The following is a 27,580-nucleotide window of genomic DNA, read 5'->3' as shown; positions in this document are numbered from 1 at the left end:
CTCGTAGCTTGTCAGTCAAGAGACTGAAGTGATGGGTGTGTGTCTAATGGACAAAGAACAGTCTACGATTCCTGTCTGCAGCCACAAGAGAGCAGCATCACCCACCATGTTGTGCACTCAACACCCCTGAGAAAACACCCTCAAGATGTGAGCCAACTGCTCCTTCCAAACAGCTGAATGCAACTGTGCAATAAGTTATAACAGAAAACTTTCTTCCTGGGGGAAAAAAAGGCTTTGGATGCATGTTTGATTAACTAAGCCATTCTCATTCCTATTTATAAGGAAGTAAAATATTACAAAACTGCATCGATGCATTACCTCTATTATTGCCTTCATAACCAATCCAGCTCCTTTCACAATGGCCATGGAAGGATGCTGCAAAACAAGTAATTAAAAGGAGTGTATGGATAGCAAAGTTGGTTAGAGCATGGCGCTGATAACGCCAAGGTTGAAAGGTTTGATTCCCATGAGGGACAGCTGAATATTCCTGGATTGCGGGGGGTTGGACTAGATGATCCTCAGGGTCCCTTCCAACTCTATGATCTATCATCATTATTTCCAACTACAGCATTAAGTGACCTGTTACAATAAAGAATTTACAGTACTGGGACAGATTTAATACACAGATCTAGAACCACAGCTGTCATTCTGGCTGCTGCTACTTGTTGAGGGTTTTAATGGGTTTTCCAGTTAAAAGCCTCTCTGCTCCACAGCTGTTCCATTCTCTGTTTCCATACAACAAAGTTCTTAGCCTACTAAAATGGGAGTTAGTAAAATAACGTGGGACAGCTTGCATTATATAGAATCATAGAGTTGGAAGAGACCACAAGGGCCATCGAGTCCAACCCCCTGCCAAGCAGGAAACACCATCAGAGCACTCCTGACATATGGTTGTCAAGCCTCTGCTTAAAGACCTCCAAAGAAGGAGACTCCACCACACTCCTTGGCAGCAAATTCCACTGTCGAACAGCTCTTACTGTCAGGAAGTTCTTCCTAATGTTTAGGTGGAATCTTCTTTCTTGTAGTTTGGAGCCATTGCTCCGTGTCCGCTTCTCTGGAGCAGCAGAAAACAACCTTTCTCCCTCCTCTATGTGACATCCTTTTATATATTTGAACATGGCTATCATATCACCCCTTAACCTCTTCTCCAGGCTAAACATGCCCAGCTCCCTTAGCCGTTCCTCATAAGGCATCGTTTCCAGGCCTTTGACCATTTTGGTTGCCCTCCTCTGGACACGTTCCAGTTTGTCAGTGTCCTTCTTGAACTGTGGTGCCCAGAACTGGACACAGTACTCCAGGTGAGGTCTGACCAGAGCAGAATACAGTGGCACTATTACTTCCCTTGATCTAGATGCTATACTCCTATTGATGCAGCCCAGAATTGCATTGGCTTTTTTAGCTGCCGCGTCACACTGTTGGCTCATGTCAAGTTTGTGGTCAACCAAGACTCCTAGATCCTTTTCACATGTACTGCTCTCAAGCCAGGTGTCACCCATCTTGTATTTGTGCCTCTCATTTTTTTTTGTTATGTTATGGCAAGTTACCATCATATGGTGTTAATTTCCCTCAAGAGTAATAGCTCAGTTCAACTAGCAGCAGAAACAAGGTGGAATCTTTACGGTCTCCTTTCTTAACGTTAAACTCACCTGAAAGAGCTTGAAAAGGGTTCTCCCATTAGATGCAACCATCTCTAGCAACATATCAAACTGCTGCCCTTCCGTCGTCTCACTATACGGAGCACAGAGGGCAAAAGTAAGGAAGTCCAAAAGTGAACTGATAACTAGGGCACCTGTTCCATGTTCCTGAAATTGAAAAAGGAAGATCAGATACGTCAGATAAAGCAACATGTAAAAATAGATGAATATGCTTTTTGAAAAACTTGCTAAAATTGTCTTTGGCTTATGAGCTACGAAGTGGCACGCCCCTGCTATGTCTCACTGCCTCCACTTAAGTTTTCAAATGCAACTGTGTATTCAACGGAGAGGCATGATCAGACCAAAACCAAGACGCAAAACTGAACATTCTTACAAATCTCTAAATTATCTAAACTGTAGGACCTCTGTCCCACATAACCCCCCCCCCCCACAAAACATAGAACCCTTTATTATTTGACTGATGTGAAATATTTACCACATGGGAATTAAATTTCTCCAACAAGTTTTCCAAGAACTTCTTTGAAGAAAGAAGAGATGCTTTATTTAGTTGTTCTTGCCTCAGGTCATAATCATCATGCATAGGCTATGGATAAAAGACAGCATTTCATCAGAATGTAGGTCTCAAACACTCTTAAGGCTCCAGCTAAATGGAAACACGTGCTAGCAGGAAATGCATGATAAAAATTAAAGAGTTCATAGTTTGCCTTATTTGTCCCAAAATAACATAGATAGGGGATGTGAGTGACGCTGTGGGTTAAACCACAGAGCCTAGGACTGGCCGATCAGAAGGTCGGCAGTTTGAATCCCCGCGACAGGGTGAGCTCCCATTGCTCGGTCCCTGCTCCTGCCAACCTAGCAGTTCAAAAGCACGTCAAAGTGCAAGTAGATAAATAGGTACCACTCCGGCGGGAAGGTAAATGGCATTTCCGTGTGCTGCTCTGGTTTGCCAGAAGCGGCTTAGTCATGCTGGCCACGTGACCCGGAAGCTGGCTCCCTCGGCCAATAAAGTGAGATGAGCGCCGCAACCCCAGAGTCGGTCACGACTGGACCTAATGGTCAGGGGTCCTTTTACCTTTACCATAGATATGCTGTGCACGTGGGAGGTCCTATATCAAGACAACATCCATTCTTTAAATGAGATACATTGCAATATCCTTCTTGCTAAAACGATGGTTCTTATAACGTCAGAAAATCTACATAAGCTAAAACAAGTCGCTCAAGCTTCCTTGTGTAACTAAGGCTCTCCGCCATTTACTCCTCCCCTGCTCCACCATCAAGGATCACATAATCCCCACACCCGTAAAGGAAGAGAGAAAAAACTTCTTGCTCCTCTAACATTGTCCCCACCATTGATTGATTAGGTATATAGTATTTAGCCTTGGGGAGAGCTGAATAGGCAGTTACCTGTTTCTCACTCAAAACCTGTATTGATGGGGTTCAGATAAAGCTATACAACTCCTTTGATCACATAGTGCTGCTTCTTCCTACAGAGGCTATGACGTTATAGTAATTATAACCCATCAAACCAAGAAAATAAATATCCTATTTTAGCTTACTCGCATTAAGAGTACTCACACACATGAGGGCACATAGCATATCAATGGAAGCGTGAGTTACTCCATCATTGTTCCTTTTAAGAGCTTTCACAACCTTCACTCCCAGGCGCTCTCGAAACCTTTCAAAACATAGAGAAGTATCAGACTGAATACTGAAACAGTGGCAGTATTTTGACAAATATCAAAAGCCCTAACTTAAAATGTGTGTAAATAAACACTCAAGCATAACTGACAGCAGCATATTTGGGGAAGATTAAACTTGAACATTACTAAAAGTTCAGTCAATTACTTTTCCTTTTAGATTTTTCAGAAATATTCATGAAAGCTCAATGATATGGCCTAGTAGTTGTGGACAGTATAACTGCCAGTAAAAAGAAAAGCTTCTAATAAGCTACAGCTAAATAATTGCTGCCAAGAATAGCAGGGGAAAAACAAGCGCATCGAGACCTTGTCTGTCACGGGAAATGAATTACATGGCTAAGTGCAACTGAGCTGCCAAACTGTGTTTGAAGAGAAAAGTTTAAGAATAGTAAAAGCTGGGGATCAATGGCTGGACCTGGGAACACAAAAGCTGTAGCATTACTGAGCCTAATGCATTTGGTCAGCAATCTGGATGGGAGGCCACTGAGAGGCCCATAACAGATCGGGTGGTACTTTTTATTTAACTAACATAACTAATGTCATCAGGTGTCCCAAGACCCCCAAGCACAATCGAAGTAAATAGATGTGCAGAAGCCAAAAGAGAAAGAAATCATTTCCAGCACTAAATCTCCAATACATTTTTAGATTTGATCCAGTGATTATTAGAAAGGGTAACTGTTTTTCCACCTGCTTCTGCACCTTTTAATAGATACACATAACTGTGTGCATGCTTGCAGCACTAGGTACATAAACTTCACTCTTAAGATATTTGTAATTACTGCTGTACAGAGCTTGTAGCTTAAACTTGTAGTTTAAAATGAGTGAAAAACTTGAGGGCTATTTCCAAGATGCCATCCTCCTTTAACTGTAGTTAAATAACCCAGCACTATCCATGCATTGTTGGCATCCGCCAGTCTTGGGAGACAATGGAGGAATGTGCGGTTGGGGATGAAATCAAACTGTTGGCAAGTAACAATGCCTGCTGGGGCTGTAGAGACTGATATGGGAGAGACATGTTTTGTTGCAACTGGGGCAGATAAAGGCATTTGGTTGTGCTGCTTTCATTCTGTGGACATAACCAAGCCAGCACAGACGTCGCTGAGACAAGAGTTTGAAAATATTGGGAATGTGGGCTTGGGAGAGCGCATCTGTTTGAGACTCCTGCCACGTGATGCCCCAAATCTCCCTGACACAGTGCATGTGGAAGTCATTGAGATGTCGCTCTGTGTGGTTGTTTAGTTGTCCACAATTTGCTTCCATAAAGCAGTGTGCTCAACATGCAATCTTCATCTTAGTACTGGTCATTAGCATCACGTTCCCCCAGACCGCTTTGGAGAGGTGAGCCATTGCCATAGCTGCCTTGCCAATACACCTGTCCAGCTCAGTGTTGATGGAGAGCTTGCTGGTTATGGTGAAAACCAGGTAGATAAAACTGCCTACCACCTCAAGAGTGTGGTCTTCATCGGGCTAATGGTAAGGCTGAGCTATCTGCAGGCTTGGGAAAAACTGTCTATACATACATCACTCATAATATGTACCACTGAGATCAGCTAACAATAGTGAAGAGCAAAGCAAGGGAGATGGGACAGTTACAGCAGTATTGATGTTGCTTTGCAGAAGCCGTTGTGGAAGACTCAAACTTCAGAATTGGGCTCAGAACATAAATTAACTCACAGACTATTACAGGGTTGCTGCTGAAAGCCAAGTACCTACCTTGGAAGTTGAGTGAAAGCAAGGAATCCAGCTTTAGATGCAACTAATCTTCTAACAGCTTGGAACTGGCTTTCAAGCTCTGCAGTTGATGCTGTCATGTCACCCTCTTGGGAGAGCAACGCCGTTATGGCATTGTTGATTAGCTTCTCTTTGTTTTCTGAAAACAAGCCCTGAAGGAAGGCGGAAAGGTGTTAAGCCTTTGGACAGGAGCAGGAGAGAAAATGTATAGAAGAATGACTTTTTAACTTACATCCTGTGTCACTGCATGCAGAACTCCACTATAGGAAATGTTGGAGTTGAACCTAAAAACAGCATCTGCAAAGTTGCCATCTGCAACAGGACAGGCATGGATATAAGTGTCAGGCAGACTGATATTGCAGCATGTCAGCGCAGCTTGCTTTGCAAAAAGCTTCTTGCAACGCACTCATTTCAAATATTAGAAACCGAAAGCAGAAGGCTTACTTGGAGGTGCTGCCAAGAACCTGAGATGAAGGCTTTCGACTTCCTCTTCCACGGGCATACTCAACAAGCCCCACCGCTGCCCCTTGTCCGTTGGTGTCATTTTCACACAGACATCTCTATTTCCAGAGGCTCTTACTCCATCCAGCAAACTGGCTAGCAATGAGTCCCTAGGAAAATTGTCCCAACAATTAGCTTTTCCAGCCAATGACGCTAAGCGTGCTTATAAGTATACAAGAACACACACATTTCATTCTGTTAAAGATTATATAGGGCAAGTGCTGCAAACACAGAATTTACTTTAATTTGTTGACTGCCCTTCATCCAAAGATCACACGGCAGTTCACAACATAAGAATGCCTTGTAATAGGAAGTTTTAACTGGATAGTCCTTTCAATACACCCTAACCTGTATCATGGCACTGCAGGGGGTGACTTGAGGGAAAGGAAAGTGACTAAGGCAACATGTTGACATATGGAGGCCTGATAACTAGCTTGTGATTAAGTGAGAGGGAAACTGTGGTTTAATGAATAGCTTTCTGCAAGGTAATAGGAGAGACAACAACTCATTTCCCATATCATCTGCACTCATCTGCAGAGATGGGGAACAAAACTGTTAAGTTTAGGTGAGACATTTTCCAGGGAGTCCTTTTAAGTATTTTTAAAACTCAGAAAGGACAAAAGCCTACCTGCATATCACATTTTTACTGGTAATTCACCCCTGCCATTCATTGTTTTATGTATCTGATTTTTCTATTTTTTCTATTTTTCCTTCTGGGATAGAACTGGATTCTTTAAAAATACAAACAAACAAACAAACAAACAAACAAACAAACAAACAAACCCTAATGGCTATTCCTACTTGAATCCTCTGTAGTTTTTACAGGGTTTGATGTCAAGAAGCTACTGTATTCCCTCCCAAAGGTGGCATAAGCTTAGAATGAATCAAATGTAAATGCAGCATTGCGACCTGGTTGTAGGAGTGAAACTAACTATGTAAGCACTGTGTGGTTTACCCAAGACATGCCAGCAAAGAACAACAGTTCAAGAACTGTTTAAAAATACCTCTCTGTTGAAGAATATTTTCGGATTTGTCCCTTGATAAACTCTATGGTAAAAAGCTGTGGGTTTTCAGAATCGCACACAAGCGCAAATACCTTTAAAGAAAGAGTGTATCAAACAGGTTGTCATTATTCTGCACACTGTATTTAAATGACACACTCAAAGTTTCAGTATTGTAAACGACATACTCTTTGTTTTTTCTACATCCCACTATGGTTGCATTTGAGCTGGTTACAAATCTTGTTGTGTTAACTTCAGATTTTAATAGACGTACAACAATAGATTTAGATAGCTTAAAGGTTACTATTCCCTCCCACCCCACCCAAAGCTCTAAACAAGTTTCCGCCCTACCTCTCCTAAGGGTTTCAGTGTTGCAATATTGTAGGTTGCTGGGTCCCGTTCCACTAAGCACGTTTCTGTAAGAGCCAATATCCTTTTCACTGGTTCCTTTTAAACAAAAAACAAAAATAAAGGGAAGAGGCTTAAATTCAAATTGCTATAGTCACAGACACCAAATAAGATTGGGTCGCCATGTTCCAAAGTTCAAAAATCCAGACAACCCCCCCCCCATCACACACATTTGGGACACACACACACACACAAACACCATCCCACATCTCTGTCGCCTGCCTTACTTTTGCTATCTTTGGCTTCCTGCTCACAAACAATGCAAGGTGTGAGGGCGCTGGGCTTGTCCCTAGTCCGAAGAAGCAGTCCCAGTGCCTCACTGGAGAAGCCGCTGCTGTCACTGCCACCAAAGGCCGCCTGGCGGGTCCACTGCCTGTACCAGATCACAGAGGCCCTCCACGATCTGCTGTGAGCACTGGGCCCGCTTCTTCTCGGCACGTCCCTAGTCTGCTCAGAAGCCGGGGTGAGCTGAGAAGAAGCAGGCCCAGCGCCTTGCCGGAGCCAAGGGCCGCCTGGTGAATTGCCAACCGGGGTTGCTGTACATCTGGTTTTTCCCAGACATTTGATCGATTTATGGAAATTCCGCCCGGAAGTTACTGCCGCCCACCGAATCCCAGATATGTCTGGGGAAAACTGGACGTATGGCAACGCTAAAGGCAGAGATTTCACATTTGGGGGCAATTTTCTTCTGGTAGCAAGTAATGTCGATTGCTATGATTTGGATCCAGACTCGGCCATAACTAACTGCAGGCTTTCAAGTGTTTTGGACTATCAATCCCATTAGAACTGGCCAATACGGCTGATGAGCGTTGTAATCCAATGTATCTACAGGGCATCAGGATGGAGAAAGCCTGTTAGTTTCTATGGGTTTGTTCTAAGTATGACTAAGCCTTGATTCAACCCAATGGCCATGATCCTATTGCTTACCCCCTCTCCCCATATGAACGTACCCAGACCCTGAGATCATCTTCTGAGGCCCTGTTCTTACATCTGCTCCATGGGAGGCGTCCAGAGGGTGGCAACATGAGCATGGGACTTTTCTACAGTGGCTTCCCATTTGTGGAATGCTTTGCCCAGGCAGGCTCGCCTGACACCTTCATTATACATCTTTAGTTGCCAGGCGAAAAAGTTCCTCTTCAACCAGGCCTTTGGCTGATTAACATTCTATGCCCTTTTCATAAATGTGTTTGTGGGAGGGCGGGGGTTATTAGTCTGTTTGGTTCTTGTTCTTAATATGCATTTTTGTGCTTTCGTTTTGCATTTTTACGCTGTGAACTACCCTCCGGATGAAAGGTAGTATACAAATTAAATATATAATTTTAAAAAGTGGGTACAAATCCCCAGAAAGGGTAATATTTTAATCTCGACAGTACCAACAACGTTCGTTATGTGACTCAGAAAAAAAATATATTCCTAGAATGAATGGCAATTGCCAATCTACCTTAAAATATATAAAAAAGAAGGAAGCTTGGTTCTTCCATTTAGGAAAAAAAAAACCATAATCAAAGTCTAAGTGTAACTGATCTTTTAATTAACAATTTTGATAGAATTTCTAAATTTTTATTCATTCGTTCATTTAATTTGTATACTGCCCTTCATCCGTAGATCTCTGGGTGGCTCACAGCATAAAAATACAAAATAAAAATACAAGATAAGAACAAGAACAAACTGCCGAACCAATAATATTAAATCTAAGTAGATGCATGATAAGCAGAAGTTACAGGCAATGCATAGAACAACTGCATCATCATATTATGTCTGTTGCCCCCATATTTTACTATTTGATGTTAAAAAGCAACAGCTCCTTAGTTAATGCAAGGGGCATGGCCTAGTCTAATGCAACTTTCACTTTTCCCCTTGAAACTTGAAAGACCACGGCACACCACCATCTTCTGTGGAAACAATTCTCAAATGTAGCGGGACATGGATGGATGGCTGCCATCCACAAAAGAGCACCTAAAGCCCCATGGACTTACTTACCGTATTTTTCACTCTATAAGACGCACTTTTTCCCCTTCAAAAATTAAGGGGAAATGTGTGTGCGTCTTATGGAGCGAATGCAGGCTCCTTGGCTTCAGCGCTAGCAATACGAAGCCTCCGAAGCGCAGAGGGAGAGCTCCCCCCGCGCTCCGGAGGCTTCACGTTGCTTTCGCTAAAGCCGCCTGCAGCCCCCGGAGCGCAGCGCGAACGCCCGCTGCGCTCCGGGGGCTTCAGGCAGCTATCCGCAAGCCTTCGGAGTGCAGCAGGAGTTCCTGCCGTGCTCCGAAGGCTTGCAGATAGCCGCCTGAAGCCTGGAGAGCAAGAGGGGTCGGTGCACACCGATCCCTCTTGCTCTCCAGGCTTCGCTTTGCTGGAGAGGCGCTGCACAGTTTTCCCTCTCTGCACAGCGCCCCTTCAGCGAAGCGGGGGAGAAATGGAAGGGGCTCTGTTTCACTGCTGCTTCGCTGAAGGGGCGCTGTACAGAGAGGGGGAGATTTTTTTTTTCCTGTTCTCCCCTCCTATGGTCCGGTGTGTCCTATGGTCCGGTGCATCCTATAGAGCGAAAAATACGGTAACTAGTTTTCTCTTCTTTGTATCCTAGCCATTTGATGTGTCAAAATTTATTTTTTAAAAAAAATAATTTTAAGGGTAACACAAGGTTGCATATTAATAGTTGTGCACATTCTTTATAGAAGTCATATATATTCACACAAAGAAACACACTATTCAAGTTCCCAAAAACTGGGCAAGGTGTGTGTGGGGGCTGGCGGGGGGATAATAGTAGAGATGCAGATACACACAAAAGGGATTTCCCCCCGCAAGTTCAGGACTCAAATAACGTATTCACGTTTTTAAGCCTTACCGAATGCCTAGGAGATATCTTTTGGACCACAAACTCGGCTAAAGAAGTAATAGATTCATCATTGCTGTATTTTCCAAAGCGAAGCGTCAAATACTGCTCAAATTCCAAAGGTTCCTTCCTTATCCTCAAGGAAATGCCAACATAATTGCCAGCATGTTCTATTGCACTTTTAATAATTTCTTCCCTTTGCTCAGAAGCAAACAAATGCTGAAAAATTCAAGAGACTTCAGTAAGTTCCTAAGAGCTATAAAAGTGAATACAACAGAATTTGTAGAACTGAACACAGTGAATAGCGATCAGTATGAAATAATTCATAGCTTATCATCTTCTCTCAACTGTCCGGTCGCCAGCTGAACAAAAGAATCAAAATACCTAAGAGCCATCAGTGCATAACTGTGTTTTGCTAAGGATCAGTTGTATTTTCTAGCTCAAACACCTGGGCAATTATGCACAATGCAACCACACTTGGAATACACCTCCAAAACACCTCTACAGCTGGAAAACATGCAGAAAAGAGCAACCAAAATGACTGAGAGAATATGACAATTCTCCTATGAGAAAAGGCGACAAAATTTGGGGCCTTTTAGTTGGGGGGGGGATAAGGAGGGACATGAAAGAGGTGCATACGGTTATTCACAGGGTGGAGAAGAGGTTTTTCTTTATCAAGATACCAGGACACAGGGTCATTCAATAAAGCTGAATGCTGAAAGATACAGGATAGGAAAATGGAGGTGATTCTCTGCACAGCACAAAGTTAAACTTTCTGGCCTTGTCAAATGAACCAAGTCTACTGAATTCAAGGTTATTGATTTAGGCATAGGTGAAGTTGTAATGTTAGGATACTTACTAGTCTACTAAATCCACCATAAAGTATACAAAAGCCTCCAGAATAATCAGACAGATCAACAAATCCTTCAATATTTCTGTAGTCATAAGAACATAGGACTTTGTTTGTTGCAGGATCAATCTGGTCAATGCCTCCAGGAGTGACTTCTAGAATTACAGGTTTTCTTGTGTCACTCCAGTGATGCTTATAACAGTTGTATCTCTGTGAAAAGGAAGTGGTAGGTAAGGACACGGAGGGGATACACACACACACACACACAAATATAGTATCACAACTTAGGAGAGCAGTTGCTTAATATGAAAGCAGAAGAACAGAAGTCTAAAAATATTTTCTGAGTACAGCTAGCCATGCCGCTAACTCTATTTTCAGTGCTGCAAATCCAACAAGCACATCGGACTCTCTTCATATACTGCATTCCTGCCAGAGATTACAGGTGTGTAAGAAGCAACATTCAATACATATATAGATTGCTGCATGATGGAGCCACACAGCTCACCATTTGATTCTATGCAGCATGCATAATATATTGAAAAACCGGCATTAACAGTGGTTTCTGTGAACATGCAAAGGTAAAGGTAAAGGTAAAGGGACCCCTGACCGTTAGGTCCAGTCGCAGACGACTCTGGGGTTGCGGTGCTCATCTCGCTTTACTGGCCAAGGGAGCCGGCATACAGCTTCCGGGTCATGTGGCCAGCATGACTAAGCTGCTTCTGGCGAACCAGAGCAGCACACGGAAACGGCGTTTACCTTCCCACTGGAGTGGTACCTATTTATCTACTTGCACTTTGACGTGCTTTCAAACTGTGAGGTTGGCAGGAGCAGGGACCGAGCAACGGGAGCTCACCCCGTCGCAGGGATTCAAACCGCCAACCTTCTGATCGGCAAGCCCTAGGCTCTGTGGTTTAGACCACAGCGCCACCCGCGTCCTGTGAACATGTACAAGCTGTGAAATAGTATGTATGCACGCCATTGTCACATACAACAAGCTACATGTTTTTGTTGGCCATATAAAGGTATTGCCTAAATATGCATTTTGGATCGCCCCCTCCACCACCCCCATGGGCCAACACACCTAACTTACTTTTAAAATGTTTTGTGACCGAGGAAAAATTAACATATGAAAGATTTCTCTTACTAACATGAATTAATGATGTTCTATTCCAAAAAGATGAGCAATTTAAGGCTGATTTCAATACTGTGAAACATGACAATGAGTTGCATTGACCAAGAAGGAAATGCAACCTTAAATTGCTTCATAAATTAAACAGAAGAATAGAAAGTTCCTTTTCTCACACATAATCTAAGTAAAAATGGCAGGAAGTAAAAGAAACTCTTATGCTGTTCATAATTTTGAAAGAAACACATGGTGTACGCTACTGTAAAATCAATTGACATCTGTAGAAAATAGTTACAAAGAAAGTTAGATATTTCTGACTTCAGCCTTACGCTACACTTACCAAGGCAACACTGTGAAAACCACACACTATTCAAGTATGCACTTTAAGAAGGCCACTAATGTTCACAAATCTATGGGTGGTATTTTTTTATTTAAATTTCATTCAGTGCATAGATTTGACAAGAGTACCAAAATCTGTCAAGTCACAAGGCAGGAAGGATGTCAGTCTGAGGTAATTTCATATGTTGAAACTTGAACGACTCTAACTCAAAACATTTCTAGAAGATTATTCCTATTACAAGTAATTCAAGAAATGAGTAGATCATGAAAAGAAGACACAATGCCCATAAAGGTAAAGAGTCATTTTAAAAGTCATTTTAATATTTCTATTCCAACTTCTGATCAAATGATCCTGAATGCCGTTAATGCAATTTAAAAGTTACCCACTTCCCTCAAGTCTTCCAATGGGTTGCAATGGATAAAATTACCGTACTTTTCCGTAGCTAAGACTAGTTTTTTTTTTAAACTGAAAAATAATGTTAAAAAAGGGGGTGTAGTCTTATACACAGGAGCAATTGCTCCCATTTTCTTAATTCTGAGTCCCCAAAAATAGGGGGAGTCTTATACATGGGGGGCGTCTTATAGACGGAAAAATACGGTACTTTTCCCCTCAGTATTGCAATCCCAAATCAGCTGGAAGTTGAGAGAAGAGTTATTTCTAGCAGGCAGGCCTGCAATTGCTCCTTCCTTCGCCAAAGGCTGGAGCCAGTCTAGTCTCCGCCTTCCCATGGTGCACTTCCTGGCCCTTGAATATCCAAATGGCCCTTGTTTTTCTGGCTGGCAGCAAAGGCCAAAGTCCCATCACCCTCCCTTCCACAGTCCCAGGGCACTGAGTTATGCACAGTGTATAGAAACACACACAAAGCGCATTTACAATCAAAAGGACGGCGGTTCGAATCCCCGCAATGGGGTGAGCTCCCGTTGCTCGGTCCCTGCTCCTGCTCACCTAGCAGTTTGAAAGCACGTCAAAGTGCAAGTAGATAAATAGGTACCGCTCCGGCGGGAAGGTAAACAGCGTTTCCGTGCACTGCTCTGGTTCACTAGAAGCGGCTTAGTCATGCTGGCCACATGACCCGGAAGCTGTCTGCGGACAAACGCCGGCTCCCTCGGCCAGTAAAGTGAGATGAGCACCGCAACCCCAGAGACATCTGTGACTGAACCTAACGGTCAGGGGTCCCTTTACCTTTACCTTTAAATGCCTCAGCCTTGAAGGGAAGCAAAATTTTAATCAAAACAAGGTTTGTATTTTAAACCAAAAAATGTGACAAAAGATACTTGCCCTTCCTGTGATTTTTCCTTCAGCAAAATCAGTTCTAAATCTCTGGGGCAGAAAAGAGGGAGGGGGGGAAAACAGAATGAGCGGTAAGCACACCAAACAAGTTGCCGTAAACTATTTTGCAGATAATTCAAGTTCAAGCACATCAAACTGGACCCCTCAACTCACAGAAGGAGCTTCCAGTTAATGGGAGGGCTATTTCATACTTCATACTAGAGCATACTAAATCCAAAAGATAATGGGTTTTATCCAACAAATTCATCCAATTTGTGCAAAAACTTAAACCTTTACACCAGAGGTTCCTATCCCTCTTCTTCCGTGTGTGCCCCCAAAATCCTCTCTGGGGGTTCCCCATTCACTCCATAACAGATTGGGGGTCATGGCGTGAAGCAGAGGTCAGCAACCTAAGGCCCATGGGCCAGTAGTGGTTCACGGGGCTTGTCTATCCAGCCCATGGCGACCCCTGCCGCCCCCCCCACTCTTACCAGTGCGGTACACTGCAGCGTGGCATGGGGACAGACTTCAGGGTTGATGGCACCTGTGCGCCCGGGTGCTCCTCTGACCTGGATGTGCGCCGGAAATAGCGGGTGCACATGTGTGCGGTACGGAGAAGCGCCCATGTGCATACGCTATTTCCGGCACACATCCAGGTCAGAGGAGCGCCAGAAATAGCGTGTGCACACACGCGCACTCCTCCAACCTGGAAGCGAGCACATGCGCACACGCACTGGCCAATCCTCTGACAGATGGAGCGTGGACTGGCCCATCGTTCGGTAAGCTTGCCGACCCCTGGGGTGAAGAGATGTTCCACTGCATAAATGGCAGGGTTTCATTGGATGCAACCAAATGTTTGTATGGGAAAGAACTTGCATAAGCAAAAGCATGAATACTACTATTCAGTCCATCTATTACACAGCACTGCAAACTTGTAAGAGCACTAGGTGGCTATTTTGATCACTGTTGTTTTAGCCCAACCCTGTAGCTTGGCTCCAAAGTATAGCTGGTGGAGGTGTAATTGCTGTCCTGAGAGTTATCAGTAATTAAAAAATGGCAAGCATGTGTTGCATATTGCACTAAAATCATGCATCCAGCAGAAACTAAATGTTCCTCATTATGTTACAGTTAGCAATAAAGAGTGCAAGGCAGCCAGGAATTCAGATTTTTAGAACTAGAAGCTTCCTACCAGGGCTTCTGTGAGGAGTTCTGTTCTGTGTTCTGTAGAAAACTTAAGTGTTTCAGACTTTTTTCCACTTCCCTTACGAAATGTGAGGCTGAATTCTGTTCCTTGTCCTTTGCCAACAGGGCTGATGCTACAGATATCTCCATAAGGCCACTAAACCAAAAGATCAGAGTTGGAGAATGCTCTGTTTTATCACCACAGTATCATAAATTCATATATCAACATAAATGACTCAAACGTATACAGAGATTTTTGTCACATGGTACATTGAAAATAAAAAGAGAAAAACAAGTAATAATAATAATATTTAAAAACAAAACAAAAAAAAACCATTGCCAACTGACTTCAAACAGGAAGAATTCCATCCTTCCTGATTTAAATTAGTATAGGGAGTCATATTTAGGTATCCATACAACATTTAATGCATTCAAATGCAGAAAGGGAAGTGAGATTTTTAAACCACTGGGCGAGAGCTGTTTGTCTTCCAACCTTAGGCACTATAAGGCTCTTAGCCACTAGGTACATTAATTCAGTGTTTCCCAACCTTGGGCCTCCAGCTGTTTTCGGACTACAATTCCCATCATCCCTGACCACTGGTCTTGCTAGCTAAGGTTGATGGGAGTTGTAGTCCAAAAACAGCTGGAGGCCCAAGGTTGGGAAACACTGCATTAATTGTTTGGTTACCCATAAATCATAGCCTGAATCCCATCCTATTAACTTACAATTGACCCCCAAGGGATGTTAAGGTGCTCCAAGTTTAGAAGTTCTTATACTGGAAGAGTGAAAACAGGAGATCATTTATGCCTCTGAAAACACCGGTAGCAGAACTTCCAAGCGCAGAACATCCAACAGCCCAGGTAGGGAGACCATTAGTCAGTGGCACTGTGATAAAGAACTACCGCTGTCCCATACTCCTAGGATCAGGCACAGAAACCTCTTCTAAAGTTCATCGCCCTTAATTAGCCAACTCTACAATTGCAAGATGCACAAAGATCAAAAAACTGACATCTCCAGTGTGTCCCCTAGCGTCAGAAATCGCAACAATCTGCATGTTTAATGAGAATGTGATAGTTAAGCCCCAGGCTACCCAAGGCAGACTGCCAACTCTAAATTTAAAATGTATTCTATTTTTGTTTTTATTCATATTAAAACTTTTTGATACCAACAGTCCTAGGTATTGCATATTCAGCGTTTCTGTACTCAGTCATGGCACCAAAGGAAAAAAATATCCATAATGAGAAGGCATTAAAAGATCCAGGTGAAATGACACACATTTCACATTGTGATTAAGTCTATAGTCCTTCAGGTTTCTGTCTCCTCAACAACAATCATTGCCAAGCAGGGATATCAAGCAATCTGATATAAGACAAGAAAACTAAAGAATTACGCTTGGTAATTTTAAAATTCTATTACTCCCTCATATCAAATTGCTGATCAACCCCACAAAGCATTTGAAGAGTGTACAAACTTAAGGCAACTAAATATAACATTTCATTTAATCAAGGTCAGCAACAATTCTTCATTATCTGATACCAGATACCAAAAATATACTCCTGGGTTCCAAATAACGGCACTACTTGATTCCACATTAATATTAACATTCACTAATACGGATGGAAATCCATATATCGTTGAGAAATGTGCAATGAAAGGATGGGAAAAATATACCTTTCTTATCTCAACCAGTTGTCTTACTGCGAGTTTGAAGGATACCATGAGGTAATTAATCTGAGCATATACCAAGTGACATAAGTTAGCCAAATCATTAATGTTGGCATTAACTCATGCAACTCCCTCTAGTCCCCAAACATCCTTCCTCTCTCAAAAGGATTGGCATATAAACCAACTCAATCCAGTTTTGGAAATCATACATTTTCATGAAGTTACTATGTATATGGCATTACCTGATTTGTAACTTCTAATGTGTTAGGATTGTATGTTGTGATGGCATGACTTCCGACTGAAAAGACTCGCTTATACCTAAAAAACATACCAACAAGAAACAAGAATTAGGAGAGATATTGCAGCAAAAATCGCTTTTGTTTTATAAATAAGCCATAAACATTCATGAAGCTTCTTTCAGGTGAATCATCAACATGACTCACCAATATCTGGGGCAAGGAAAATTATCCCCTGCCCACTTAGGCACGTTTCTAAGCGATAGAAGTTAGGCATTCATTATGGAACTTGAGGTCCCACCCTAGAATATACTCTGATGGCAAGCAGGAATTTGAAATGGGATGCATTAAAGCTGCTTCGCCACTGCTGTAACACAACGCAGATTACGCAGGCATTGCAAGAAGCAGTGTCAGAGCAAATACATGGGGTTATAGTTGTGTGAGACCTGAAACAATATGTTGCAGTTTGAAGCACTTCTCTCCAGAGTTCCAGTCACCAACTCATGCTTTCTTTCAATGTATTTCCCCCCTCCCATTTCCCCTTCCCACCCTACCCCACCCAGCCTTCTGTGCCTACTGAGCATGCTCAGTCCTCACTGAGCTGTTTGGGGTTTCCCCCCCGTTCTCTTAAGTGTACCCTCCCAGCCACTAAATAGGTTTTGTTGTTCTGCAAACGTTGGAGTTTCCCCAAAACTGCTGATACCTCCCTCTTGTGCATGGATTGTGCCATATAGGCTACAATATGTATTAATACTCAAAGGGAGTCTAATATTAGTATATTGGATAGTTACTTCTCTATAATGTTGTTCTTAAGATACTAAATGCTGTACTGATTAGTTTATCATATGACTTTAGCGGTAATTGTGATGTTTAGCTTATTTTTAATTGCTGTTTTGTTAGCAGTTTTATAAATTGTAATTGCTTCATTGATGATATGTTAATTTTACGATTTACAGTGGTACCTCCGGTTACAGATGCTTCAGGTTACAGACTCTGCTAACCCAGAAATAGTACCTCGGGTTAAGAACTTTGCTTCAGGATGAGAACAGAAATCGCGCAGCGGCGGCTTGGCAGCAGCGGGAGGCCCCATTAGCTAAAGTGGTACCTCAGGTTAAGAAGTTTCAGGTAAAGAATGGGACTCCAGAACGAATTAAGTTCTTAACCTGAGGTACCACTGTATGTTGCATTTGTGATATTCTATTCTATTATGTTGTTATTTGAGATTCATTTGAATGAAAAGCGGCATAGAAATGCAATAATCAATCTCTAGTTCATAAATTGTATAGGAAGCAGTTAATAAACTGACCACTCAACAACTGATTGTGTGAAAATGTCCTGAAACTAATAAATTGTTGAAACATAAGCTTACATAAAAATAAGCTATTTAGGAGATCAGTGGTATTTATGATTAATCACAAAGAGATTATTAGATTATTAGCATATTCCAATTCAAATAAATTTTAGCAGACCAGTTTGAAAACTCACAGCTGGATAGCAGAAAAGCTATTGTATGTCATTACCACCTCAAAACTGTAGAATAAAATAAACTAGGCTACTTACTTTCCCCTCCATGAATGTTTAGTTGTGTAGAAACAGGCCAAATCTTTATTTTCCCTAATTATATTCATTTTGTGCCAGAACCTGTAACAAAATATGCTTGGGATTAATAAAAGCAATTTGCCACAGAACAGAAATACATTTTCTACTGAATACACAATACAGTTTGCTGAAGGGGTTGCTTGTTACTCAAAACGTTACATAACTATTAGGCAAGAGACCCCGACTGACAATAGTTCAGGAGTTCTCTCACATCTCTTTACTAAGCAGCTTCACATAGACTACACAAGTAGGTGATAAAAGGGATTGTACCACTTCAAGATACTGTACAGCTGCAGCAAACCACTTTTGAATACCTTCTCATGTACAAAAGAACTCCCTGCAAAGATAAATGTAGCATTTCAAGGGCAACCATTGTAGTGCAGCCTTTTGTCTGCTGTACTGTTTTTTATCTGCAGGGTAAGTAGCACAGAGGAGCAGTCAAAATTTGATCACCTATCTGCATTCAGTGATACAGGGTGGAAAATCTTCCAGCTCTCTTTTTTCCAAGTTCTTTAAGTTCGTTAGTTACAATGAATGGGTGCCAACTGCAAATATTAGGCAAGCTTGACTCTGTTTCAAAGTTTTTAGGCTTCTTTACTAAATAAACCATAGAGCCTAGGACTTGCCGATCTGAAGGTTGGCGGTTTGAATCCCCGCAACGGTGTGAGCTCATGTTGTTTGGTCCTAGCTCCTGCCCACCTAGCAGTTCGAAAGCATGTCAAGTGCAAGTAGATAAATATGTACGGCTCCAGCGGGAAGGTAAACAGTGTTTCCATGCGCTGCTCTGGTTTGCCAGAAGCAGTTTAGTCATGCTGGCCACATGACCCAGAAGCTGTCTGAGGACAAACGCCGGCTCCCTCGGCCTACAGAGTGAGATGAGTGCGCAACCCCAGAGTTGTCTGCGACTGGACCTAACGGTAAGGGGTACCTTTACCATTACTAAATACAAGGAAAACATGCTGCGCTGCCACTCCCATCACCATTAGTCAGTAGGAAAAATGGTAAAGAGATTATCGGAGTTGTAGCTCTGCCATAACTGAGTCACAGGTTAGCCACCCAAGCTAAAGATTGTTTTTAATGCAAACTGTAGATTTTTGCAATGCAATGCAAATTTCAATCCCCGCCCCCCGCCCCAGAAATCCGACATGTGTTACTGCAACCTGAAGTTGCTCTTTCCTTTCTATCACCTCATTCTGCTGGGTGTGTAAGTGCATGAAAAGTCAAGTACTACCACAAATTTTTACTGACCGCAAAATATAAGCGTTAAGTCTCAAATACTGCAAAGAGACAAAGCAGTTTCATTCAGCCTTTTCATACTCAAAGCTTATCTATTTAGAGACTTTGCTCCCATAAATCTGGAGAAATGGATCCAATTCTTTGGCAGTTACAATCAGCAGCATTGTACATGATGTACTTATTATGCAATAACTTAGAGAAGAAGGGGAGGACAGAAGGAACAAGCATACTACTAAGGTAAACAGAGGCTGTAAGGAATATATTTGATACAGGTACAAGTTACTAGGTTACAATTCCTTTTTGCCACTATAGCTACAGGCAAGTTTCAGCTTTTCCATGCCACTGGGCAAAATTATCACAAGCTTTCATTGTTCAAAGAATGTCATTTGCAAAGAGCCAGTCAGGCTTTGTAGTATCATATAACCATTTTATCAGATTTGTAGAATATAATAATTTTCATCATTTCCATCCTAACGTTATTAACCCAGAGGGTCACTCAAAAATAATATTCAACAATATGTGCAGTTAATATTCCTTTTTAGGGTTTTAAAATTAGAATACACTCACTAACACACATCTCTACCCAACAATGATCTTAGTTCTGATCTCTTCCCTATTACTGTGTGCAATTTAGAGCTCCATATTTTAAGCCTAAATAAATGTTACTTATATGGATAATGGTGAATTGCTACTCATTTTCCATTGGCCAGCATTAGAAGACATTAAAAGATCAGCTGCCATGTGAAATCAAGAAATGAAGGCTGTTTTAACTCTTCATTATGCTTTAGCTTGTATATAGATTGAAGTTGAATTATAAACATTTCCACCCCACCTTTTCATGTCCAGAAGGGCAACTGATAGCAGCACAATGAAATACATAAAAATACAAAAAAGAAAACAATACACATTGAAATCAATTTAAATGCTGTGATGCCAGCGATCACAAATAAAAACGATCTCAACAGTCCTGATGAAATAATGATTTTACCAGCTAGCAAAGGGAAACAAGGGAGGTGGCCCAAATTTGGTAGATACCAGGACAGTATCGTTATGCATACTATAAGAACTGGCATCTGTGAGTGTCTGGCACAGTAACAGTCACAGGGAGAAGAAAAGGAAGGCACCAGCACAGCTAAGGAGTCTCAAATGGTGCACTTAATAAAATGTTAAGGCCCAAAGCATGTTGAGTCAGATGACTCAGGAACAACTGAATCAGGCAAGACAGCTGAACCAATTAGGTATGCTCCGTTAAAAACAACCTGCTCAATAAACACCAGTGGAAGTTTAGAGAGCCCTGAGTTGAGAATGAAAGCACACACATACACAAATTTCTTTCTATCTAAAAATTCTATTAGTTTGTGCAGTTCTTCTCACTAAGCAACTTGGTTGCAATGTTCCACTAACAGACCTGGTCTACCAAATTATTACCCAGTTCAATTTCATTGTTAGCAGCTGCCACAGCCAGCATGCAATTAATGCATTCTCACTTTGAAGAAAAGTAATGCTATTCTCTCCCTCCCTCTAACATGACTTTCAAGATATCTGAGACAGCTGATTTCTCTTTCAAGTAAAGCAGAACACCCATTGTCTATTATACTAATTCGACACACATCCTTCAACCTCTCAAGTTATACATTTGTAATGTAATTTATTATGACTTCAAAGTAAAACTGAATTACACCAAATCTTTCATTAGATGCAAGTTTCTAATGAGTGGCTACATGTTTTTGATAGCTATTTTAAGTAATCTGAAGATGTGCAGTAAAGTTGGAAGTATCATACACAGCATAATATTTGCTGCTTAAGTGCATCAACCATTCTAACAAAATGAAACAAATCAGCTGTAGAGGTTGTTTGAAGGGAAAAGGTTTCAGAGAAGGAAAAAAGAAGAGCAGAAAGGTGGAGTGTTGATGAATGACTTCTCCATTGACTCAGTCAGTTTGAAAATCAATAATGAATTATTGCCATTCATGTAGTATAGCATTTGTCTCAAAACAAAAAAACCCCCTGAAGCTAAGAAATCGTGGACAAAGGTCTATAATGTTATCTCATATCAAATGTGTTGTACTAGTTATAGGTCAGAGACAACTAACCTTTGGATCGCTGAATGTTGCTGAACTATTACTATTATTATTTTATTAAATTTGTATACCACACTTCTTCTGAAGATCACAGGGTGGTTCACAACATAAAAATACAAAATGATAACACAAAATACATAATACAAAAACAAAGGCAAACCAATAATCCTCTTCCCAAAAATACATTTACAGGGCCATAAAATGATAATCAGCCAAAGGCCTGGTTGAAGAGAAATGTTTTCGCCTGGGACCTAAACATATGTAATGAAGGCACTAGCTAAGCCTCCCTGGGGAGAGCATTCCACGAATGGGGAGCCACCACAACACAATTCCCATCACCCCTGACTACTGGCCATACTGACCAAGGATGAGGGAAATGGTCATCCAGCACACAGAACCCATTATAAAGGAATAAATGTTTAAGATAGTAGTTCCAAATATTCTTACCCAATAGTTAAGGCCCACCCACTGAACTCAATGGGGCTTACTTCTGAGTAGACATATATAGGATTGCCCTGTACACTACAAACCCACCAAAGCTTCCAATAAGATGCTAAAACAGAGGTCCCCAAACTAAGGCCCGCGGGCCAGATAAGGCCTGAGGAACTCGTTTATCCGGTCCGCAGCGACCCCCACCGCCTGCTCTTACCGGTGCAGCGCTGCTGCCCACTTCCGGGTTGGAGGAGCACCAGAAATAGCTTGTATGCATGCGCAAGCGTTATTGCTGGTGCACATCCGGGTTGGAGGAGGCCTGTGCACATGTGCACAAGCTATTTCCAGTGCTCTTCCGACCCAGAAGTGCACCAGAAATAGCGTGTGCCCATGCTTATGGGCACGCGCTCCCCCAGCCCACCGCGCGATCAGCGCTGGAGACACCGGCCCGAGGCGCGGTAAGTTTGTTGACTCCTGTGCTAAAACTTGGGAAATCCAAGGTCTACCACATCAAGACAAATAGTTAAACATTTTTACCAAGTTGTATCTTTTCCTGTCTTTGAACTCCACATTGACACTACAAGGCTGATAACCAGGCCTTGGGCTGATTAATATTCTATGTCATTTCAAATGTGTTTGTGAGTGGCATGTTACTGGTTTGTTTTTGTTCTTGTTTTTATTATGTATTTTGGGTTCTCTTGTATTTTTGTTGTTGTGAACCATCCTGTGATCTTCAGATAAAGGGTGCTATACAAATTTAATAATAAACCACTGTAACTGACTACAAGCTGATTAACTTTTTTAAAAAAGCATACATATGGTTCAGAAGAAAAACTGAATTGCCTTATCTAGATCCAGTTTCCAGAATATACTGTGGTTATGCATTTTACACGTTAACTTGCATACTTTCCTAGGAGAATAACCACATGGGCTCCTGCATTCATCAAATTATGTATGGAATTAAAAGATACTGACACTCCCTTGCCAGATGGCCCAATTGCCACAGTTATTTCATTCACCAATCTACCACAAAAGTTAGCTGGGTTGTGGGCTTTCTGGGAGAATGCAGCAGATAAAGAATTACAAGGACAAAAACAGCAGAAAGCAGCTTACTTCTGGGTGTTAATGATTAAATGATGGCAAGTGGAAAAACATTTACTCAGATACTCATGCATGTGAACATGCATTCAAATTACTCAGAAGGTGGGGGACATTCCAGAATTGCTTTCAAATTATTTGTATCAATTCCTGGATGCCAAAGACAGCACATACATTAACATCTTGTTTAAAGTCTATTATATATATTGATTGTTTCTTTTTCCATTCTGGCTCAGCGTGAGAAAAGCAGCTCTCAAGTAGAGTCTCTTAAAAGCCACGGCTTGCAGTGCACAAGTGTAAGTGCCGTTTCCTTGAAGAAAAATTAATCCCTACTTTGTGGTGAATTATATAAAACACCCTACAATATAAGCCCAGGATTCAAAACACATATTGGATGTGGAACTGCCATTTGGAATGGAACTGAAGATGCAGTTCTCAATCACAGCATCATGCAATTCAGGAGCTACTGTGCACAAATTCTGTCCACCTCCCAATAATTCATCTACCTTACCACATTTCTAAAGAAAACTCCAAGGCGGGTGGAAATTAAACGCATACGCTGACCGTACCATTTTTATGTCAGTCGATGAATTTTCTTCCCAGAAGACTGGATGGAGCATGCAAGGAAGCAACAAGCCGTGGGAAAGATGAACTCTAGCCAGCGCATTAAAGTTTTTGGCAGTGGTTTGAACCCACCACCTTTGCAGCACAGGGGCAGCCAAGCAAAGGGGGTGCCCCCAAAACAAGGGAACCGTTCCGAACACATTGATACGTACAATTGTGGAAGCATGAAGGCTTTTGTGCTTGGAAACACAACTGTTAACGTGCTATAATAGTGCACAGCCCTCTTCTCCCCTGTTGCTTTGGCCACAGGGAAAGAAGAAAAGGGGGATTTTGCAAGCTGGGTGCCAGCCTCCTTGGAGCAAATGCGGAAATGCGGGCTAGACACCTGTTTTAACCCCCACCCCAACCTGTTTGCCACCATTTACCGAGGATAAATAGGGAGGGGGTGCTTACTGAATTGGGGGTGGGGAGAAAAGAGAAGTCACTGGCTCGGATGAATAAGGGGGGGAGTCCGTGTTTCCCTCCCCTCCCCGCCCCCCACTGCATGCAAAGCCCTCGGAGGTTCCCTTCAGTCTCTTTTTTGTGCCCTCAAGGGGGGGGGCACCCATTTATTTACCTGGCCGGGGAGCGGCGCCGTCCAGTCCCGCGCCCCCGAAGCCTGGCACTGACAAGGGACGCCGCGAGCCAGCAGCCCCCGCAGCTGCTTCCGTTGCCGCCGAGAGGGCTTCTCCTCGTCCTCCTCCTCCTCCTGGGCTGCAGCCGCTACCCCTCCGAAGCGCTGCCGCCTCCCCTCAGAGCCTAGCTCTGGAGGCCGCCATCTTCGCTCGGGCAGGGGAGCCACCCTCCGCGCGCACGCGCAGTCCAGGCCCAGGCCGCCGCCGCCGCCGCCGCCGCCTGCCCGGCCTGGTCACGCGACGAGCTCAGCTGACCCGCTCAGTTAATCGGCCGCCTTCCCCTCACCTCGCTTCCCATTGCCGGAGGGAAGTGGGCATGCGCAGAGAGCGCAGCTGGAGGGAGGGAGGGAGGGGCGGAGCGAAGGGAGGGAACGCCCCACTCTCTGGCCGGGGAGGGTGAGGTGAGGTAGACTTCTCCTGGGAATGGAGGTTCCTTCTCTCTCCATTCCCAGGATAATATTTATAAAGGTTTTTATTTATACTCTTCAAATTTATACTTTTCATTAATTTTACAATCATTTTAACATTTGAAAGTTTGACTTCCTCCTCTTTCTGCAGCTTCTTAAATTAATTTTTTTAATTTAATTATCTAAATTCATTTAGTTTGCTCACTTAATTATCTACTTTAAATATAAACTCTTATAAAAACTGCAGGTCTCTCTCAGGTCTATAGGCTTCGTTTCCGGTCACTTTTTGGGGAAGAAGGTACGGGCCTGGGGGGGGGGGGGGACAGGATGTATACAGCTCTTCACCCGAAGATCGCAGGGCTGTTCACAACATTGAAAATACAAAGTGGGAGCACAAAATGTATTTGTCGGCATCCGCCTGTCTCAGGAGACAATGGGAGAGTGCACATTTCAGGGTGGGACGTCAAGCCGTTGCAGAGTTACGGCGCCAGCTGTGGCTATAGAGACTTAATACCAGAGAGACATGTTGCAGAATCATAAAATGGGAAAAGGTCACAAGGGTCATCTAGTCCAGCCCCCTGCAATGCAGGAATGTTTTGCCCAGTGCTTTTTTTAAAAAAAAGAAAAAAAAATTATGCCCCATGGGGTGGGGAAGAATTTATTTATCTTTGTTGGATTGTGCTTTAAACTCTGTGCCAATATTCATAGGCTCAGTTTTGTAAACGATGCCCCCCTGCTCCAAATATTATCACTGTTGGCTGAGCTCATTCATGTATTTATTTACAGTGGTACCTCGCAAGACGAAATTAATTCGTTCCGCGAGTTTTTTCGTCTTGCGAATTTTTCGTCTTGCGAAGCACGGATTTTGGAAAAGCTTCAAAAATCACCAAAGTCTTCAAAAACCTCAAAAAAGGCTACCACACCGCGTGCTATGAGTTGCTCCTCGAAGTCAAGTCGCAACTGCACCCCCTGAATGCACCCTGGGAATTAACGGTTTTAAGAAAAAGGAAACAAACTTGCAAGACGTTTTCGTCTTGCGAAGCAAGCCCATAGGGAAATTCGTCTTTCGGAGCAACTCAAAAAACGAAAAACTCTTTCGTCTTGCAAGTTTTTCGTCTTACGAGGCATTCGTCTTGCGAGGTACCACTGTATTTACATTTACATCCTACCTTTTCTCCCAGGAGCTCAAGGTAGTGTTCATCTACCACGTGGGTAGGCAAACCAAGGCCCAGGGGCCGGATCCAGCCCAATCGCCTTCTAAATCTGGCCCACAGACTGTCTGGACTGTGTTTTTACATGAGTAGAATGTGTGCTTTTATGTAAAATGCATCTTTGGGTTATTTGTGGGGCATAGGAATTCGATCTCCCCCCCCCAAAAAAAATAGTCGGCCCCCCACAAGGTCTGAGGGACAGTGGACGGCCCCCTGCTGAAAAAGGTTGCTGACCCCTGATCTACCCATTAATTAGTGTTGTCTCCCCATTTTCTTCTCACAACAACCCTGTGAGGTAGGTTAGACTGAGGGACTCACTTGCCCAGGGTCACCCAGTGAGCTTCATGGCTGAAGTGGGGTGTGGGGGTGTGATTTGAACCCTGGTCACCCAGGTCCAGCACTCTTAATGACTACACCATGTTGGCTCAGGTGATCGGGAATCAAGTACCGTATTTTTTGCCCTATAGGACGCACTTTTTCCCCTCCAAAAATGAAGGGGAAATGCGTGTGTGTCCTATGGGGCGAATGCAGGCGTTCGCTGAAGCCTGGACAGTGAGAGGGGTCGGTGCGCACCGACCCCTCTCGCTCTCCAGGCTTCAGGAGAGCCACAGCGCCAGTCCCACAAGGTCGGGGGACAGCGGGGAGGCGGAACGCCGCCATCCCGCTGTCTCCCGATGTGGTTTGGAGGCTGACGGCGGGGAGACGCGTGCTTCTCCCGGCCGCCAACCCCGCAAGCTCCGGGGACAGCGGGGAGGCGCAGCGTGTCCTCCCGCTGTCCCCGGAGCTGATCTGCAGGTGGGCGGCGGGGAGAAGAGCGCTTCTCCCCGCTGCCTGCCCCGCAAGCTCCAGGGAACAGCTGGGAGGCGCAGCGCGTCCTCCCGCTGTCCCCGGACCTGGTCTGCAGGCGGGCGGCGGGGAGAAGAGCGCTTCTCCCTGCTGCTGGCCCCACAAGCGCCTGGGGGGGGGGGATTATTTTTTTTCTTTATTTCCCCCCAAAAAAACTTGGTGCGTCCTATGGGCCGGTGCGTCCTATGGGGCGAAAAATACGGTAGTTTGGCCAGTAGGACATCCCTACCACTCCAAAGGGTGGCTCAGGAAAGGATAGGGAGGCCAGCACAGTCCTAAACCTACAACTGAACAGCTTTGCCTCTCTTTTTTTACTGCCTGTTTTTGAGAGTTCTTCCTAAAAACTTAAAGGGTAGTAATGCTTCACTGCCACGTAGCTCCTTCCTTTGAAATTGTTACTCATAGGCACTCATTAGCTCTCATTCTAGGAAGATATGACATGTAATTCTCCATAAACTGACCGGTAAATGTGAATGGCAGGGGCAATGCTGTCTCTGCTCCTGGATCTAGCATTTAGCTACCTAGGTCTTTTTTTCCAGCTGGAACTCACTGGAACTGAGTTCCAGCACCTCTCAGGTGGGTGCCATTGTCGTCATAAGAGAACAAGAGAGGCATTCATGGTGAGTCCCGGCGCCTATTTTTCTAGAAAAATAGTACTGATCATGATTTAGTAACCACTAGTGGCGCTGTGGGTAAAAGCCTCAGTGCCTAGGGCTTGCCGATCGAAAGGTCGGCGGTTCGAATCCCTGCAGTGGGGTGCGCTCCCGCTGCTCGGTCCCAGCGCCTGCCAACCTAGCAGTTCGAAAGCACCCCCGGGTGCAAGTAGATAAATAGGGACCGCTTACAAGCGGGAAGGTAAACGGCGTTTCCGTGTGCGGCTCTGGCTCGCCAGAGCAGCGATGTCACGCTGGCCACGTGACCCGGAAGTGTCTCCGGACAG

General features: G+C 43.5%; 2 protein-coding genes across 6 annotated transcripts in view; one reads left to right on the top strand and one right to left on the bottom strand.

Annotated features, from left to right (window-relative positions):
- DNAJC13 (DnaJ heat shock protein family (Hsp40) member C13) overlaps window positions 1-24,368 on the bottom strand; it is a 61,937-nt gene extending 37,569 nt beyond the window's left edge. For 2 of the 3 annotated variants that reach the window (XM_079947144.1, XM_079947145.1), the window contains exons 1-16: window positions 24,119-24,366; window positions 18,053-18,133; window positions 16,499-16,574; window positions 14,598-14,747; window positions 13,418-13,459; window positions 10,683-10,883; window positions 9,836-10,042; window positions 6,937-7,032; window positions 6,589-6,680; window positions 5,528-5,694; window positions 5,316-5,395; window positions 5,066-5,235; window positions 3,231-3,330; window positions 2,131-2,238; window positions 1,647-1,802; window positions 319-375 (exon numbers count right to left, since the gene is read on the bottom strand). In XM_079947144.1, the coding sequence (XP_079803270.1) occupies window positions 319-375; window positions 1,647-1,802; window positions 2,131-2,238; window positions 3,231-3,330; window positions 5,066-5,235; window positions 5,316-5,395; window positions 5,528-5,694; window positions 6,589-6,680; window positions 6,937-7,032; window positions 9,836-10,042; window positions 10,683-10,883; window positions 13,418-13,459; window positions 14,598-14,747; window positions 16,499-16,574; window positions 18,053-18,120 (1,770 nt within the window). In that variant the 5' untranslated portion in view covers window positions 18,121-18,133; window positions 24,119-24,366. Of the gene's footprint in view, window positions 1-318; window positions 376-1,646; window positions 1,803-2,130; window positions 2,239-3,230; window positions 3,331-5,065; window positions 5,236-5,315; window positions 5,396-5,527; window positions 5,695-6,588; window positions 6,681-6,936; window positions 7,033-9,835; window positions 10,043-10,682; window positions 10,884-13,417; window positions 13,460-14,597; window positions 14,748-16,498; window positions 16,575-18,052; window positions 18,134-24,118 lie in introns of all 3 variants that reach the window. The other variant, XR_013831977.1, reaches the window with a different exon arrangement.
- Window positions 1-27,580, top strand: part of NPHP3 (nephrocystin 3) — a 224,095-nt gene that overhangs the window by 150,928 nt on the left and 45,587 nt on the right. The window lies entirely within an intron of this gene.

Source organism: Podarcis cretensis, assembly GCF_951804945.1.
Source record: "Podarcis cretensis genome assembly, chromosome: 12".
NCBI classification, from domain to species: domain Eukaryota; kingdom Metazoa; phylum Chordata; class Lepidosauria; order Squamata; family Lacertidae; genus Podarcis; species Podarcis cretensis.
The sequence above is the reverse complement of the archived record's forward strand: the minus strand, read 5'-3'. Positions and strand labels throughout refer to the sequence as shown.